At 51.8% G+C, this 17,276-nt stretch overlaps 4 protein-coding genes across 6 annotated transcripts; 2 read left to right on the top strand and 2 right to left on the bottom strand.

The window, feature by feature from the left end:
• Positions 1–79: 79 nt before the first annotated feature.
• LOC118508008 (lipase 3-like) lies at positions 80–1,573 on the top strand. Its single transcript, XM_036047393.1, has 2 exons — positions 80–837; positions 903–1,573. The coding sequence occupies exons 1-2, from the start codon at positions 133–135 to the stop codon at positions 1,440–1,442; spliced, it is 1,245 nt and encodes a 414-aa protein (XP_035903286.1). The 5' UTR covers positions 80–132; the 3' UTR covers positions 1,443–1,573.
• A 772-nt stretch (positions 1,574–2,345) lies between these two features.
• LOC118507999 (chorion peroxidase) lies at positions 2,346–13,854 on the bottom strand. 3 transcript variants are annotated; one of them, XM_036047370.1, is made up of 6 exons: positions 13,730–13,854; positions 6,276–6,443; positions 6,055–6,194; positions 4,091–5,971; positions 3,632–4,024; positions 2,346–2,566 (listed from the first exon to the last, which is right to left on the bottom strand). In XM_036047370.1, the coding sequence occupies exons 1-5, from the start codon at positions 13,801–13,803 to the stop codon at positions 3,639–3,641; spliced, it is 2,649 nt and encodes an 882-aa protein (XP_035903263.1). In that variant the 5' UTR covers positions 13,804–13,854; the 3' UTR covers positions 2,346–2,566; positions 3,632–3,638. The 3 variants fall into 3 exon arrangements, with proteins under 3 accessions (XP_035903263.1, XP_035903265.1, XP_035903264.1); XM_036047372.1 differs by lacking the exon at positions 13,730–13,854 and adding an exon at positions 6,529–6,770; XM_036047371.1 differs by lacking the exon at positions 13,730–13,854 and adding an exon at positions 6,533–6,769.
• Positions 7,504–11,825, top strand: LOC118507998 (nuclear pore complex protein Nup133). Its single transcript, XM_036047369.1, has 5 exons — positions 7,504–7,951; positions 8,049–8,739; positions 8,805–10,662; positions 10,741–11,282; positions 11,361–11,825. The coding sequence occupies exons 1-5, from the start codon at positions 7,812–7,814 to the stop codon at positions 11,721–11,723; spliced, it is 3,594 nt and encodes a 1,197-aa protein (XP_035903262.1). The 5' UTR covers positions 7,504–7,811; the 3' UTR covers positions 11,724–11,825.
• On the bottom strand, positions 12,517–16,926 carry LOC118508000. Its single transcript, XM_036047373.1, has 4 exons — positions 14,640–16,926; positions 14,481–14,551; positions 14,258–14,386; positions 12,517–14,182 (listed from the first exon to the last, which is right to left on the bottom strand). The coding sequence occupies exons 1-4, from the start codon at positions 16,735–16,737 to the stop codon at positions 13,961–13,963; spliced, it is 2,520 nt and encodes an 839-aa protein (XP_035903266.1). The 5' UTR covers positions 16,738–16,926; the 3' UTR covers positions 12,517–13,960.
• Positions 16,927–17,276: the final 350 nt, after the last annotated feature.

Here is a 17,276-nt window from a genome sequence, read left to right as displayed (position 1 = left end):
CCAGTTTCGATAAAGGAATAAAATCACCGTGCAAAATCGCGCGACGTCAGCCCACCTGGCACCGTGGGGTTCTATAAAGCAGGATTAGCCAGCTGGCAGCAGGTACAGTCAGTAAAACGCCATCGCTTGAGCATGGTACTAAGCAACAGCTGCTGGGCCCTGCTGGCCCTGGCTAGTGTAGCCGCGCTAGCGCAAGCTTCCACCATCCGTGACGTGCTGGCGTTCCGTACCGGGGAGGGACCACAGCCCACCGACATTGCGCCACTAACGGCGGACATCATCAGCAACGATGGGTATCTGGTCGAGGAGCACCAGACGACGACGGCCGACGGCTACATCCTGACGATGTTCCGCATCCCCGGTGGTCCAGGTAATCCACCACGCGAGGGCAAGAACGTTGCATTCGTCCAGCACGGATTGCTGTGCTCTTCGGCCGACTGGGTTATTCTGGGACCGGGCAAAGCCCTCGCCTACATGCTGGTGGACGCCGGCTACGACGTGTGGTTGGGCAATGCGCGTGGTAATACGCACTCCCGGCGGCACATCTTCCACGATCCGGATGCACGCAATACGGACTTCTGGGACTTTAGCTGGCACGAGATCGGTTACTTCGATCTGCCGGCCATGATCGATTACGCGCTGCAGTTCACCGGCCAGACGTCGCTACAGTACGCCGGCCACTCGCAAGGTACGACCTCGTTCTTCATCATGACGTCGCTCCGTCCGGAGTACAATCAGCGTATCCGTTCGATGCACGCCCTAGCTCCGGTGGCGTTCATGAGCAACCTGCGGTCACCGTTCGTGCGTGCCTTCGCTCCCTTCGTCGACCAGATTGATGTAAGCGTGGACAAACTCGCCTTCCCGTTCGTGCGATGATTTATGTTCTTTACATGCCTTTTTAGTGGCTAATGCGTATGCTGGGCGTGAACGAGTTCCTTCCCAGCAGCGACATGATGGCGCTCGGTGGTGAAATGCTGTGCCGGGACGAGGCCCGCTTCCAGGAGGTGTGCGCCAACGTGCTGTTCCTGATCGGTGGTTTCAACTCGCCCCAGCTCAACCGCACTATGCTGCCGGCCATTCTGGCCAACACTCCGGCCGGTGCCTCGGTGAACCAGCTGGTCCACTACGCCCAGGGCTACAACTCCGGACGCTTCCGGCAGTTCGATTACGGTCTCACGCTGAACCTCATCCGGTACGGTTCGATCCGTCCACCAGACTATCCGCTCGACCGCATTACCGCCCCGGTAGCACTGCACTACGGTGACAACGATTGGCTGGCGGCAGTGTCGGACGTTCGCCAGCTGCACTCCAACCTCCGTAGCTCGATCGGACTGTTCCGTGTGTCGGACCCGAACTTTAACCATTTGGATTTCACCTGGGCCATCGATGCCGATTCGCTTCTTTATCGGCGCGTCATCAGCTTCATGGATCGATACAACTAAATAGAGATACGCTGCAAAAAATAATTGAAACCGTGTACAATGGAGGTAAACAACCAAAAACATTCTGCTCCGATAAAAACAATCGAACGATAAGGCACCGGAAGGTGTGTGCTGTTGTACTGGGCGACTAATTTTGCGTTACCGTGTTCCGTTGCTTCCGTGGGTTTTGTGACTGGATTTCGAGAAGGAAACCAACCAACAACTGGACTTAATTAATGCTCTCCCCAGCACTCGGGGTGAGTAAATGAAATAACGAGAAGACACCAACGAAAGGGCCTTATGTACCGGCCGCTGTATGTGCGTGATGGGAAAGAGTAAAGAAGGATCATCTCGGCTTCAACTCACCATCTCACATCACTGTCTGCTGCCGTCTGGTATATAATGAACGTTCCCCCTTTTTTCGGCGACTGCTACGTTACATCACGGACCAGCCAAGATGTTCGGTTTCGCTTGCTGTCTTCCTCCTTTATCGACCAGGAACTGCAGGATGCTTTCGTTATTTCCGCCTATGATTCCACCATTCCGACACTCTCCTTTTCCGTCGTGTACACACCAGACCAGTGGAGACTACTGCCAGGTCTGATCTCCTGATAGAAATCCGACTTAATGAGTAACGCACTAACACACCGTCGTCGCTCGTTGCGATAACAACGGCCGAGTGGGGGGGGGATGGTGTACGTTAAGACGCACTGCCGAAAGGATACACGGCTTGCTGAGACATGCTGACTAATTAAAACGCGAAGTAGCTAATTGCTGTTTGGAGTTGGATCCCTTTCCCCGTTCCCAGTTTGTGCGCTGGGGGATCTGTGTTGTACAGTGATGGACGCATTTTCTGTCGTCACACGTGGTTTCAAAATTTCTCAGAAAGCGGTGGAACAAAGTGAGTTCTTCTAGTCTCTGTAATCCTTTTCTTCGTTTTCTTCTGTTTTATTGGAAAATTTATCGAAATTAATTGTTTGTGAAGTTCATTCTTCATTGCACTGATGCGCCTGTGGAACAGTGAATTCCACATGAGTAAAAGAACATGTAACGCTGTAAGTACGCTCAAAAGTAAGGCTTCCGGTTGCCTCTATTTGCGACGGAGATATCCTTCATTTCCTGAGGAATAGAATGCATCGCAGCAGCTGCAAAGGAAAATTAAAGGAAAATTGTTTTTAATTTTTATAATTGGAAAATACACGAAGAAAATGATTCATTTTATTGGTTTTCTCCAACGAAAAAAAATGAACTGGAACTGTTGCACTAGTTGTATCCTCAACAAATGCCCTGCTGCTGTACTTTTTTGTGCACCTCACTGTGGCAGTCATTCCCCAAACGGTTCAAGTCACTAATTAATGTCCCTTCCACCCCAATCACCCCATGCACTACCCCGGTGCTGCAGCTGCTAAAACAATGCCCACCTTTCATTCTATCCTTCCCAACACTCATCAGGAAAAATCCGACGCAGTCGTACTTCTCATCCAGCAGGCCCTACTCCAAGAACCCACCCCATCTCCCCATTCGCAGGCACCATCATCATCAGCAAAACCCCCCCCCCCCACCGAGAGCGTCCATTTATCTTTGTCGCCTGTCGCCACTATGTGCACGGTACTCGGTGGCCGTAGATTTCACTCATTAAGCGTCCATTCTACCAGGCGCACAGAACGCACAGGCAGTCTGTCTTTCTGTTAACCGAAAAGAACCGCCCGACGGAACCGATTACGACAGGGCAATAGACGACCGTATGCCTCTCGCTATGTACAAACCCATCCCGGTGCTAAAGGGAAGCGGACGAACGGCGAAGGCGAAGGGAGCGAACGATACCGACCCCGGGTACCGTGTCGAGTTTAGGTCTGCTGGGGGAAAATCTACTATCAGCGGCTTTTCATTAGCCAGAGTGAAAGCGGACGCGCCTATCGAGAGCGAGATGGCGCGAACACACAAAAGAGGAAAACGTGTTTCAGGCGCGTGTGCGTTGGCAGTCCTTTTAATTACTCACTCCCGTTCCCACAGCCACTGCCCCGTGCCCTGTCCGAACATTGGTCCGACGATGGTTTCTAGTAGTACATACATTCTCAACCGAAGGCGCACCTAGCCACGAAGATGCATCCAGGGCAAAAAATGGTTATTGAATATTGAAAGACTTACCACGAATGAGGTCTTTGTATAATAAATTGCGAAAAAGATAACTACAGGAACTTGGCTCTTACCGTAGAATTACACCCCAGAAACCGTATTCGACAGTGTCGTCGGCAGAGACTCAGTCGTCGTTATCATCGTGGTAGAATCCGTTGCCTTGTCTCTCTCCACCATTTCCGGCTCGATTGTAGTGCGTGTCGTGGTAGTTCCGGCTGACTTCGGTTCCATCACAAGCACCTTCACCCGATCGGTTGCTATTTTAGCGGACCGAGTATGCTGCGGTTCTGCGTCCTTGTCTTCGCGGAACGGTTCAAAGTCGAACGTGTCCAACTGCTTGCAGTCCGTCTCGGGATTCGTCCGCGAGTCGGTGCGCTTCATCAGGTGAACGGGCGACTGCTCTATGTTGTCCGAGTTGCGGCAGATAATGCTCGACAGCTTTGTGTCGTAAATTTGCTGCAGTTGGCCTGGGTAGGATTTGCAGGAGAGTTAGCATCCCTCCTCCTCACGCACGCTCCCAACTATCAACCTACCTTCAGTGAACCGTTGAGGTCCTCGTCGCCGCTCGTACCAGAAAGAATCACCCTGCTTCAACCGCAAGAATTGATCGGCCAGCAGGCACGTAAGCAGCGGTCCCACAATACCATCCTTCACCGGTGGCTCACTCAAAGCACCCGAATAAACGTCCACATTGGCCGGGTCGCGATAGATGCTCTTCATCTGCCGGAACGACTCCGGATCAACGATACGCTCCAGCTCGGCCCAGCTATCGGCCGGCGTTAGATGGCAGTGCTTACGCCAGCGGGGATAGGCCGGCAGTCCATGATCCCGACCGCGTTGAATGTTGAGCGACACCAGATCCAACCCACACGGATGATTGTGCAGCAGATGTTCGTCCGCCTTCTCGAACAGCTTCTCGGTCAGCTCGGTCGAGAAGTATTGGTCGTATTTCGCCAACGATGTGCTCATAGCGCCACCGAGCGCATTATCCAGCCCGTCGTGTGCGTACAGCGAGTAAGGATTGAACAGCATCCGGTGTAGCTCGATGCCCGAGCTGGACGACGTTGGATTGCGCGTTTTTTTCATCAGCCCCGGAAGTAGCGTGTGCGCGAACCGGAAGGCCGCCCCAGCAAACACGTTCGCGATCGAAGCATCAACCGACGCGTTGTACGTATCATCGCGACCGGTCGATTCGGGCAGCAGATCCATCCGGGCGGCCGTCGCATTGCCGACAATGACCGGCACAAACTCAGCGTACGTGATGTGTTGCATCTGGGCGGCAAGTATGCGCCGCGCTTCCTGGAACAACCGTTCATCGTCCCAGTGCGGATTGACGCGGGCTAATCCATCGGCCAGACTGTTATGGTGCCGGGCCCAGATCAAGTGCATCGAGGTAAGGTGAAGATTTTCGTTGGCACGTGTGTCACCCGACTCGAAGCAATATTTGCCGGCAGCATTCATCTCCTGTTCGTTACACCCGTCGAGCGGATCAGTCGAAACGGGCAGCAGCTGTCGACCGTCCGGTGTTCGGAGCATTCGTAGTCGACCACCCTCCCCTGTCCGTAGCTTCTTCATACGTTCCTCGTCCGAACCATACACGACCGAGCCGTCAATGTACGCCGTGGCTTGATTAAGTTGCTGCCGCGGACCAAAATGACCCGTCGGTGCCGGTACGGAGCGTACAAAGTTCATGCAGGTTACATTGTACTGATGATAGTACGGATCACCTGGACCCAGCGGAACGGGGAAACATTCCGGGTGTTGGGGCTGCCCCGGATCACAGCACTCAATAGGTTTCCCATCGACGCCCTGGTTCAGTGCCGTTGAAGTAATGTCATGATCGAGAAACTGTCCCCACACCGCTAGCATTACGCTAAAGTTCGGATCACTGTGGTACGACGGGCGGTGAATGTCCAGCGAAACTTGGCGGGCACTGGGCAGCTCGGTACCGTCGACGGAAGCACGTGGCGCCGAAATGCCATCACCATAGTCCGGATTCAACTGACGACGGAACGGTATCATCGCGACACCATACTCGTACGGACGCTCCTTGTTGTTGCAAGTCCCATTGGCCGACCGGTAGCGCGCGTTAAAATCACACTGCGGATGACGGTGCGTTCGCGGCAAGTTCATCACCGGCCCTCGACCAACCGAACCGCGGTGACGGATGTCAAGCTTTCGCACCAACGCTTTCGTAGCCCGATCCTCCACAAATCCCACCTTGGCCGCTAGCCGTGCAGCAACCGTTGCACCGACCGACTTCTGATGGCGGAAGGAGGGTGAGTTAACCGGGGGGGACGAAAGCGTCTCCTCCAACAGCTCCTTATCGCCGAGCGCCTTCTCGCCTTCCGCTATTGCGGCCGCTTTTGCATCTTCACTCACATCCGTCCCATTCCACTGGGGAGGCAGCTCATCTGGAACGAGTGGCACCCGATCGATCAATAAGCAGGTCGACTCTTAAGCCGACATTTCTTAGCCCAGGAGCCGACATACTTACCGACCAGCGGGAAACTAATGAGATTTAAGAGCTCAGGGAAATCCGCCGCCGTCGCATTGGCCCCATCGAGAGGCGGCTTCGTCGCATCGCCGAATATGATGTAACTAATGCTGATCACGATCGCCAGCGCGAATGCACCCCTGTTTCGAGTCCCAGAAAGACGGTGAAGTTTAAACAGACGCCCGCAATGCTATTCCAGTCCAAAATTAATAGTGGCTTACATGATGGCCGAACATATCCAGCACTGAAACGTTCGAACTTGACGCTCGCGAACACTTTCGTGGGACTTGAGGTGATGCACATTTCCCGACGGACCCGACACCAGCGGCAGTGGACCGGAAAGATCCGACGTTAATGGCGTTCGTTCATCAACCATGACCATCGAGAGCCTGCCACGAGAGGGAGACAAAGTGGGCACAATTAGTACAATTCTGTTAGTGGTCAGATATTTTTTTGCGCTAAGCCCAGGCTCACTTGCCACGGTTATCCACGGTTATTAAGGGACTAAAAGTATTGACTTTTGGAAACGGAATTCACCACCGCTACAACGAAGAGCTCCTGCATCGACCACGATCGCACACGGACTAATTGAACTATCACCATTACATCTAATAAACCGGTCCTTTGGCCACACCGCCTGCCTGTCTGAGTGTATGTTCCAGAAGCCACAGAGCCATCAGTCGCCGTGTCATTTGATACAACGCATTCCAGCCGGCGCAAACACCGCGTACCTTCGTTCGGTGTGACGTGACCGTTGTACATTGCCGAATGTGCCATGGCTTGCCGCTACGTTCCCGGCGACCAATGACTAACGCTTCACCTTACTAAGGTTTCTCGTTCGCTCGGTTTCGTTCGCCCCCCCCCCCCCCCCTCAAGCTAGACCTGGCCCGATCGAAGGAACGGAAGCGATTCATAACTTCTAAGAAAGTCAGCAAGGAGAGTCCGAACCGCGTTTGCTACTTCCGATGAGACCGATGACTTCCAATCGTTGACCGTCAAAACATATTTTTGTGCGTAAGATTAACATCGTCTCAATGTTACGTTCGGTCCGATAATGGGGAAGGATACGATTTTGGGATCATTTCGATGATGAATTCGTAGATGTGTTGAAGTGGTTACCGGTTGTATGCCACACACGAACTTGAAAGGTTTCTCTTCAAAAGGGGAATTGAATCCAGAAAACGATCACGATAAGACCGAAAGTAACGAGAGGCGGAATTTGCCCACTCATTTCTTTACGCGAAAGCGAAAGTGTCGGGAAATTAAAAAAGATTGCTTTTTTTTAAAATGGGTATTAGCAAGATTTGCATTGAATGTTGAACACGTTTCGGCTGCGTACTGTTCGCGAACCGCAAGTACGCAGCCAGAAATCGATAGCTCTATGCAACACGGAATTGTTTGCTTTGTGAAATCAAAAGGCGGATAAAAGGTTATTTGGTATGCTAATGCTCCGTTTCTGTGTAGTTAAAAACCAACAATTATTTACAAAAACTCCTCCAATAGAACAAAATCATAAAAATACGCATATCACGCAACGCTCATGCAACCTTTTGTACCCTACTGTAGCTCTCTTCTGTAATGGGAAGTACGCAACACGACGTTATAAACGCAGCGTGCATGCCGGCTGCCTCCGTTGTCAAAGTGTATGTTGACAACAATCTGGAAAAAGCGCGAGAGAGCAGCAAAAACTGTAAACGATTGTTGGTAAAATAGGAACAGAAAGTGTGTGTTTGTTACGGAAAGTTTGATTTGCAAGCATGGACCGTAGATTTTCGTTCGGACCCAGTCCAATTCCGACCGGTTCGATACCCAAAGTGCGTCAGTCGCTCGGCGGTTCGCTGTTTTCCGCCGGGGCTCGGTCAACCAACTCGAGCACGTTTGCTCGTCAAGGCTCAGGGTATTGTGTTTGGAAGTTTTCCCCCCTAACTTTTAAAGTATATTTTAGTTCTCCTACACGTTTCCCATTTTGTTTCCCCCCCCCCCCCCCCATCCAGCCGCCACAGCGTATCGTCGCGTTCCAATGTGTCCACGCTGCGCGTGGTTGCCAAATCCGAGTACAACATACTGGAATCGTACGGCTTTTCGCTTCCGGTGCAGGTGACCGAGGTGCTTACGTTCAACGAACGCAACATCAACGTATCGGTAAACTACAGCCAAAACGGATGGGCCTGGTTGGTGCAAGGGCGCCGTCTGTTCGTTTGGCAGTATCGCGACAATCCGAACCAAAAACCGGGCGCTGGGTTTGGGATGGAAACGTTCTCCACGCCTCGGCGTCCGTACGCCGGTCAGTGCCGCCAGTTAACACTGCCACACTGCGACATCGGTCACAAGGCGTCTTTGGTGACGGTATTTGTCAACGAAGGGCACCAGATGGCTTCCTGTTTGGCCGTTTCACCTGCCGGCGATGTACGCTACTGGCAATCGATCGCCCACGATGGGTCCTCCATCGACGAGTACAACATTCTGGAGGGACAGGAGTTTGAACAGTTGATCGGTCTGGGTGGACAGGAGTTTGTGTTGGCCACGACCACGTGTAGCTTGATGCGGCTAAATGTGCATCTGCAGAATGGTCGATACATGATCGTTCCAAGGCTTATTAAGCCTCCGTCCGGATTTTTCGGTGGCATCGGGAAACGGTTCGCCTCCATCATCATCGGAATGCACAACAACCAGGAGCGTGAGAATGTGAGTATCGCAAACACCCGATTGTTCGTACGTTCATTTCCTTACTAGCTCGATCCACCTTTCAGAAACTGGTGAAAATAAGTTGTGAGAAAATCTCCCAAAATCCCAGCGAATGGCACATCACGGTGTTGGCCGATCGGTGGATTCAGCGCTGGGCCGTCCAACCGCACAGCGGAAACGAACGGTTCCTGAGCGAGGATGCGGACATTATGAAGAAGATGCGCGACTTTTTCCACCAAAAGCTGTGGAACACCCGGGATGTGTCGGAAGTCGAGCTATGGGCGCTGGACATGCAGGCAACCGATCGGGGCGTGATCATACTGGCGGCGGCCGTTAATGAGCAACGTTCGCCGCAGGTGTACTATGCGCTGATGACGGTCATCTTCGAGCCGGACAACACGTTCACGCTCAAAGAGAGCACCGTCATGAGGTACAAGGGTTTCTACAGTGCGGAACGGTTGGCGGAGTTGATCGATTTCCGGTTCATTGCTAACCGGAGCTTTGCGTACGTGTACAACGACCGATACATTTTCCCCGTGGCGCTAGCGGAAACGGATGCCGTCAGTAGTCAGGGTAGCAGTCCCACCTCGACCGCCGGTGAAGAGGTGGAAAAGCTTGAATTTCACGCACGTGAAGATATGATCCTGATGGGGAACTGTTTCCAAAACGCGCCACTGTTTTTCTCCCGCCTAAACGGAATGGTTATCATAACGCCGTCCGACTTCGATCCGAGCGACATGTTCAATTCGTCCGTCTCGTCCGACATGTTTAACCCGAACTATTCCGCGGCAGACGCGACCGTACTTATGCAGCAATCGATCTTTGCACCGGCCACCACCAACGCGGGCAATTTGATTCTGTACGAGCTGGACCCGGAAGAGATTGCTAGCGCGGCCGATGATGTGCAGGAGCAGGACCCGGTGCAGCAGCTAAAGGCAGCCTTTATTTACCACATTAAGCGCAACACGGTGGCGGCGGATGAACTAATCGCCTCACTGCTAGAATCGGTTCAGCAGCGTGACCAGATGGATGGTGAGCTGGACCGAACGGTGCTTAAAATTGCTGTCGATCTTGCGCAAGACACGCCGGCGGCTGATCCTCGCTGGGAGGTCACTAACAAGCATGCGCTCGGTTCTTCCACATCGATGCAAATCATTCAACAGCTGCGGGAGAAGAACATTGCGTACACGCAGTTCATCGAGTTTCTGCGCAGCCGAAATCTGTGGGATCGTCTCGGTGTGATCAGAAACCCGTCGGCGTTGGACTCCGGAGAGGCACGCCCAACGGCACTGTGTCTGTCGGACATTGGGGAAAAGATAGTGGCTGCGATCGGTATCAAGTGTCTGCACAACAGTCACTCCCGCATCATCGATGAGGCAATCAATTTGGTGCTGCAACAAACGAACCGCACGGTTCCCTTCCCGAACCTAACGCCACAAGATCTGTTCTACGCACAGACGCACCGAGTAGAGGAGCTGTTCAAGGTACTGAGCGAGCTGGTCGATGCGTACGTCCAGCAGGAGCTTACACCGATACAAATTCAGACAGCGTTGGTCGAGGTTAACACGATCGTCCTTACGGTACTGCAGGAGGTGCTAAAGTATCGCGAATCGAAAGCGAGCACGTACACGATCCGCGACGAGCTGCGCAACCGGTACGAGCAGATACCGTGGACCGCACTGTCCGGCAAGGGTGGTCTGCGCGATGTGTTGCTGCACCTGATCAGCAGCACACTGCGCCACGGTGTAAAGGGCACGGCGGAGCCGGAGTTCCGCATGAAGCATTTCAAGCACATGACCGAGCTGATCGATTACGTGCTGGACGGGCGCAAGACTTATCTGGAAAGCGTTTACGACGAGGAAAAGTATGCCGTGCTACTGCAGCAGTACGAATCGCAGCGGATCGACCTCATCTATCCTCTGGGTGAGCGATTTTAGGGCTTCGTGCAAATGTGTACATTCCCTATTTTAAATGACGCTTTTTGAACGCATTTCTCAACAGTGGAAGCGGAGCAGTACGAGATGGCGGCCAAGCTGGCGGAAAAGTATCTCGACTTCCAGACGCTGGTGGAAATATGCGACAAAACCAACAACCAGGAACGGTTGGATGAGTATATCGAGCGGTACAAGGAGCACGACTTCTCGCAGTTCGCCATCAGCTGGCACATGAACCAGAACAAGCAGGGTGACATACTGCATCGCTTCAAGAACAACCAGTCCGCGCTGGCCCGTTTCCTGGTCGATCATCCGTCGATGGCCTGGATACAGCTGCTGTTCAACGGGGAGCTGGCCCAGGCCGCCGACGTGCTGCTGTCGTTGGCCCAGCGCGAAAAGGAGCTGCTGGCAAGAAAGCGGGCAATACTGTGCCTGGCCAAGCTGTGCCTGTTGGCAGCGGAAGGCGACACCTTTCAGGGCCAGATCGACGCAATCAACGCGGAGCTGGACCTGATCGAAATACAGGAAAACATTCCGACCGAAATTCTGGACATCTTCGGTTACGACACGAAGCACGTGAAGGTTCTGACACCCGAGGAGATAGTTGACGTAAGGACAAAATCCTTTCAACCGGCCAAAAGCGTTATCCTTATTTAATAATTCCAATTTAATTTCACTCTTTTACAGCTCTACATTGCCGAAGAGTATAGCCAATCGAGCGAAAAGGAATTCCATTATGCGCTCTCGCTGCTACCGTTCGTGGAGGATCCGATCGAGATTCGCCACCGGATCTGGTGTGCGGCCATACTGCGCGATTCGTGGGAAGAGTACAACAAAAATGCCCCACTGGACAGTATGCAAAACATGCTGTTCTTCAGGCTGATCGATCTTTGCTACATCTCGGATGCGGGTGAGCTGGAAAACTTTTTGCCACCGTTGGAAAGCTTCCTGAACGCGCCGGAGTTGGGCGAGCTGACGCAGAGCAAATCGTTCCAGTATCTCATGAAGCTTGGTTACGAACACATCAATGAATCGTACCGGCAGAAATAGGATGTTTTTTGCTGGCTGCTAACGATTGATTGAGTAGAGTTTTCGGTTTGTAATACGATCCGTTTCAATAAAGTGTGTTCAATACAAGTAAATTAATATAAATATCTCGCTTGCTTGAGTTAATCTACACCTAGCGGTTGGGACGCGATAAGGATGCCGATCTCATGCCCTACCAGTAAGATGCTTAGCACGAGGCGTAGAGCAGCACAGGGAGCGAGCGTTGGTTGGATATAGTGGTGTCAGCCTATCGGAGATTGCTTACAGATGTTGAAGGTGGAATGTAACCTTGGACCGACTACTATGAACCTCATTAAATGTGGGTTAAGAAGAATGGGAAGCAACAAAAAAACCCTGAGGGATCCTTGGAATGAAAAGCCTCTTCAAGGATAACCCAATGCCTTGGAAGGATGGCAGTTTGATAAGAATCTCCATGTACATGAGAGGGTTCTTTGCGAATAAAGACAGCAGACAGTGAAAGATCCTAGCAAAAACTGGGTGATAACTCTGTTGGGCAACTAAAGGACAACCTCGTTGGAGGATCACGGTCCACTCGTTGACTGTTGTTGTCACACTTGATTACTGTGAGTTGAGTAAAGAGTTAAGTTAAGTTTTTTTTTGTCACATAAATCATAAATTTAGGAGCCTCATCATAGTTGCCGGCTAAACCTGTAGGATACATACAACTATAATTTTGCATATAGGAAGGCGTTAAAGTAAAGGTAACAAAATTATTCTACTTTCTTAGCATACCCGTTGCTTAAGTGATACAATGTGCGACGTTTTGCTTTTTTTCTGTTTTCTGTTTAAATCACTTCATAAACTATTTACATTTTATTTTCTTGCTTGTTCGTCACGGCAGGACAATCAGTCGAGAGGATCGCTCATTCTCTCTCACTCTCTCGCTCTCTCTCGAAACATCTTCCTTCCTAGGTGTGTGCTGTGTACATGTGTCCTCGTGTTGGTGTCATCACATACTTTACATACCGAATTGGTGCAGGATTGGACAAAGATATACCGCCCGCTGGACGGTAGTTAAATAAATTCTTGTTTGTTTTCTGTGTCTGCATTTAAAAGAATAATCCTTTTCCACTCGTTGCTGGCGTGACGCTCCTCCGTTCCCTGTGGTCCATCATCCAGCCACACAGTCTTTCTTGCGTGTGGGTGAGCGGGAGACACACGCGGTTCATCTTTCAGTCGAGTCGTGTTTGATTGGCCCGATACGTTTTGAACAACACATACAACATCATTTGTCGGATTTTTCTATAAAAACTTACTAAACCATAAACAGCACGAACTAAGTGACTCTTCGGATGGGGAGTGTGTCTCGTGACGCGAACAACGAATGCAGATGCACTAACTTGTAAGCCGTCGTCCACTCCGTCGCCTCACTGTGAACACTTAGAGTGAATTACCCTTTTTTAAACCGGCTTCTTACAAAATAAAACGACTACGAAACGATACTCAAAATAACGGGTAACGTAAAGATTGAAACGTGCTACATTAAACGTATCGTAATTGCCGTTTGCCATTTGGTCACACTCATTGCAGTTGCTTTCTTGCAGATTCTCTTCCGTCAGGTACGTTTGGTACGTACCGGATCCTTGCAAATCACGATTCAAAACACACGCACACATACGCACAAGCACTCTGGTCACTTAACCGGCGGAAGGATTTAAGGACACACACACACACTTTTGCACCATCCGATACGCATATTCCGTACGTCGGTCGTGCGGTGCGGTACCGACTCCCTAAATGGCAATGTAGATCGCTTTCTTCCTGAATGAAATCATAAGCATGTATTATGTACACTACGTAAACACTAGCGCGCCGTTTGTGTATGAGTGTGGAAGAAAAACGATCGTGTAAAACCCCCGTTGCTACGGATGCGGTAAAGTAGCCATCGTAATCGCGTACACGTACACTGTAACGCGTAACGTACACTGTAACGGGGTAACGCGCGGAACAGTACGAGCGAAGCGATCGGTTACTAAATATACACTTACAGCAGAAGGACCACACGTGAGAGCAGGAACGGCGTCGGCACCTTTCGATTCACACTTAACTCGATCGCCACCATCCCTCTTCCCTTAGCCGAACATATACCGAACTGTTCCTATTTTTCTCCGCGTTTTGCTACTATTTACACGTCACGGATTTACGTGTGGGTGCAAGGATCATCACTACTACACCGGCGGTCGGAACGGTACATCACACGGTTGCTTGCACTTGCCACTTCAACGGTTCATTAACATCACCGGTGGCAGTGTGGCCGAGGTGGCGGTTGCCGTCGGTTCCTGGGCATGCCCGTAACTGCCCAGGTTTGCCATCGGCGTACCGGAAGCGGAACCCACCTCCCCACCGACAAGTTTCCGCTTGGCGATTGCTTTCTTAACGTACGCGGTAATCAACGCCTGTATCTTGGCCGGATTGATTTCGCCCGATCGACTGTGGCAAATCTGTAACGATAGCGGATACAGAGACCGTCAGCGTTACGTAAACGGATGATCCTACTGTAGGTGCGATGTACGTACCTTGGGAATAGATTTTCGCATTATCTCCTTGTACTCGTCCTTGTCGATGCGCTTTTTGTTGAAGTGGGGTTTTAGGAAATGTTTCACCTCCTCCACGATCCGTTCCTGTCGCTGGAGCTTTTTGATGAGCTGTTTTGAAACGATGTGAAAAGTCAAATACACCACAGTTAGTGTGATCTGTTGCCATGGTAGCGGCGATGGTTCGTGCGATCCAGCAGCTTACCTTTTCCTTCACCTGCATATCAACGGCCGAGTCGGGTATCTCATCCAGCATTTCCAATGTCATTTTATGCGCTAAATGAAGTAAGATAAGAACACCATTACTACTAATCCACATGCAAGCGGATACCACCCACTGCTTACGCGCTGGCGTGATACTTACGTTTATACATTTCATCCACCGCTATCACGGATCGATGCTGATAGCTTTTCCGCAGATCACCGTACAACGTTTTCGGATCGTTGCCAAACACCTTCCGCAGATTGTCCACCGTCAGTGCGATCGTTTGCGTTTCCCCATTGCCATCGTGACTCGGTGGCTCAAACAGCTGCTCGTCGCAATCACTCGATCGCGGCGAGTACGGTGAAATGTCACCATCGTTCAGGTCATCCTCGAACGGAACTCCACCGCTGGTCGTGGCACCGCCACTGGTCGTACCACCGCTAGGCTGGCCGATCGTAGCGTTCGTTTGGCTCGATTTGCCTGCCATTCCGTGCGATCGCGTATCGCGCCCACTGCCCGATGCAAGCAGCTTTTTCGGCATCGATTTAATGATCGCTTTCATCGGCGACGGATGATGCAGATGATGGTACGGCATTCCTGTGGTGGCCGTACGCGCCGGACTACTGTTTGCGTTGTTCATCTTCTCGAACGGTGAGCCCGGATGAAGATCGAGCACATCGCTTCCGAAGCCGGCGCCCGGGCCACTTTGCTGATCGGACTGTCCCGTCCCCCCGTGCCCATGATGGTGGCCATGCCCGTGGTGAGCGGGATGATGCCCATGATGATGATGGTGGTGGTGGTGGAGAGCATGCTGCGCGGCCGAATGGTGGTGATGGAAGTCATTTTTCGCCTCTTTCTGCGCATCCGCATCCTGGTGGGTATGATGGTCGAGAAAGCTGAGCGATGATATGCTACCCAAATCGCGCCGAGAGATGGCCGTGCTGGGGGAGGATTTCGTCGGCTCGAAGGGATCGTACGAGTCCGGCGATTTGGGCGCCGGTTCCGGCGGGGTGTTCGGGCCGCGATTGCTTTGATCCGCTTCGTTCGGTTTCGTTTCCTCCTTACCGGTCCCCCGTTGTGCCAGCGCCCTCTTACCTTCCTCGTCACTCAGCACAATGACCTCTTTCGGGCTCGATATTACTTGCCCACCGGGCGATCGTTCGAGATCGATCACCATCACCGGCTTTACACCCGGATCGAGCTTCTTTTTCTTTGCCGGTGGAAGCTTCTGGTCTGGTGATTGATGAACGGATGTTGAATGTTGATCGTTTTGTTGTTGTAGCTGCTGCTGCTGCTGGCTCTCCTGCTTCTTTTCCTGCTCCGATTGCGTGGCCTGCTGCTTAAGGTTGTACTTTTCCTTCACGTCCTTCTTCTCTAGGTCTCGCGCCGGGCTGGGACTGTCTCTGTGCGGACTTCGGGCAGACGTTGCCGCATCGGATGCACGCTCCTCTTTGGTAACGATTAGCTTTTCGCGAGTCTTTTCCCTCTTGGCCTTCTTTCGCTTGCTTTTCTTGTGCCGGTCGCTTCGATCCTTCGGCTTGTCGTTGTCGATGAAGCTGACGCTGACCAGAATGTTTTGCCCGGAAGCGAATATTTCCTTCGACTGGGCCACCTCGTGCTCGGGCGGACAGATACGCTCCTCGAGTATTTCCTTCTGGCGCCGCTTATCCTTTTTCGCCCGTTTGCGCTCCCGTTCCCGCGCCTTTTCCTTCTTACGCTTCTCTTTCTTGCGCTTCTTGTGTTTGATTACGGGGGGTGGCGCCACGGACAGGTTCATGGAGGAATCCGTCATCTCTTCCAGCGACCGAATCTCATCCTCGTCCGTGAGATCTTCGTACACCGGACTGCCGTACGCTTCGCTTGCCCGTACCGTCCCGAAACAACTGCTTCCCGAGCTGATGTCGCTCAGCACGGACGATAAGCTTCGGTCCCGGCTAGCACTGTGCCGGGAGAAATCGTCCGCAGTGCGGTACCGTTCCCGCGACGGTCGTTCCAACAACAACAACCTGTCGTGGTGTGGCAACAATCGTTCGTCCGGTGATATAGCTCTCGGCCGACGCTCCATCTGTCCGTGGTATGTGGTGTAGGCGGGTGCGGCAGGATGGCTTTGGTTTGTTTGGTATTCTCGCAGTATCTGACCATTGTGACCACCACCGCCGACGCCGCCGCCACCTCCGCGCCTTCGGTACAATTTTACGGGACCGCGGTGATAGTAGTTGCCTCTACCGCTGGCACGCGAATATCGCGTTATAGGCATCCCGAGCGTTATGCTTTCGGCGTGCACAGGTTTGCTTTCGTGATACCAGTCACCTTGCCCAAACCGCTGTCCACCGATGCCAGTGCAGCACGGTTTGTTTTGGATGCGTTGCAAGCAACAATTTTATCTAGAACTTTACGACACTTTCAAAAAATTTTCGTTTTGCGACTCGAGCTTGACAGATGCTTCTTGCTTTTCGTTGTAGTGTTTTCTTTTTCTTCGTCGCCGTGTGCATTTGACGTGTTTGTTTGGTCTCTTGCTTTGCTCGACAAATCGGGTGGTCGACGAAACGAAGGGTTGATCGATTGTTGTCTGAACGGTGGAACTCTACAAATGCACTAGAAATGATTATTTTTCCTTTGATTATTATTTTTTATTTCTTCTTTACATTATTTTGTAGAAAGTTGGTGAATAGCAGAACATTTAAGCACTTTGCAAGCAAATACATTTTGAATCGATGCAAAAGCACCATTCGACTCCCCCGCAGTGATTCGCGAATATAGAAGATGTCTGCACAAAACCATTTCATTTTTGTTCAA

The sequence above is a fragment of the Anopheles stephensi genome, chromosome 2 (genome assembly GCF_013141755.1).
Source record: "Anopheles stephensi strain Indian chromosome 2, UCI_ANSTEP_V1.0, whole genome shotgun sequence".
Taxonomy (NCBI): domain Eukaryota; kingdom Metazoa; phylum Arthropoda; class Insecta; order Diptera; family Culicidae; genus Anopheles; species Anopheles stephensi.
The sequence above is the reverse complement of the archived record's forward strand: the minus strand, read 5'-3'. Positions and strand labels throughout refer to the sequence as shown.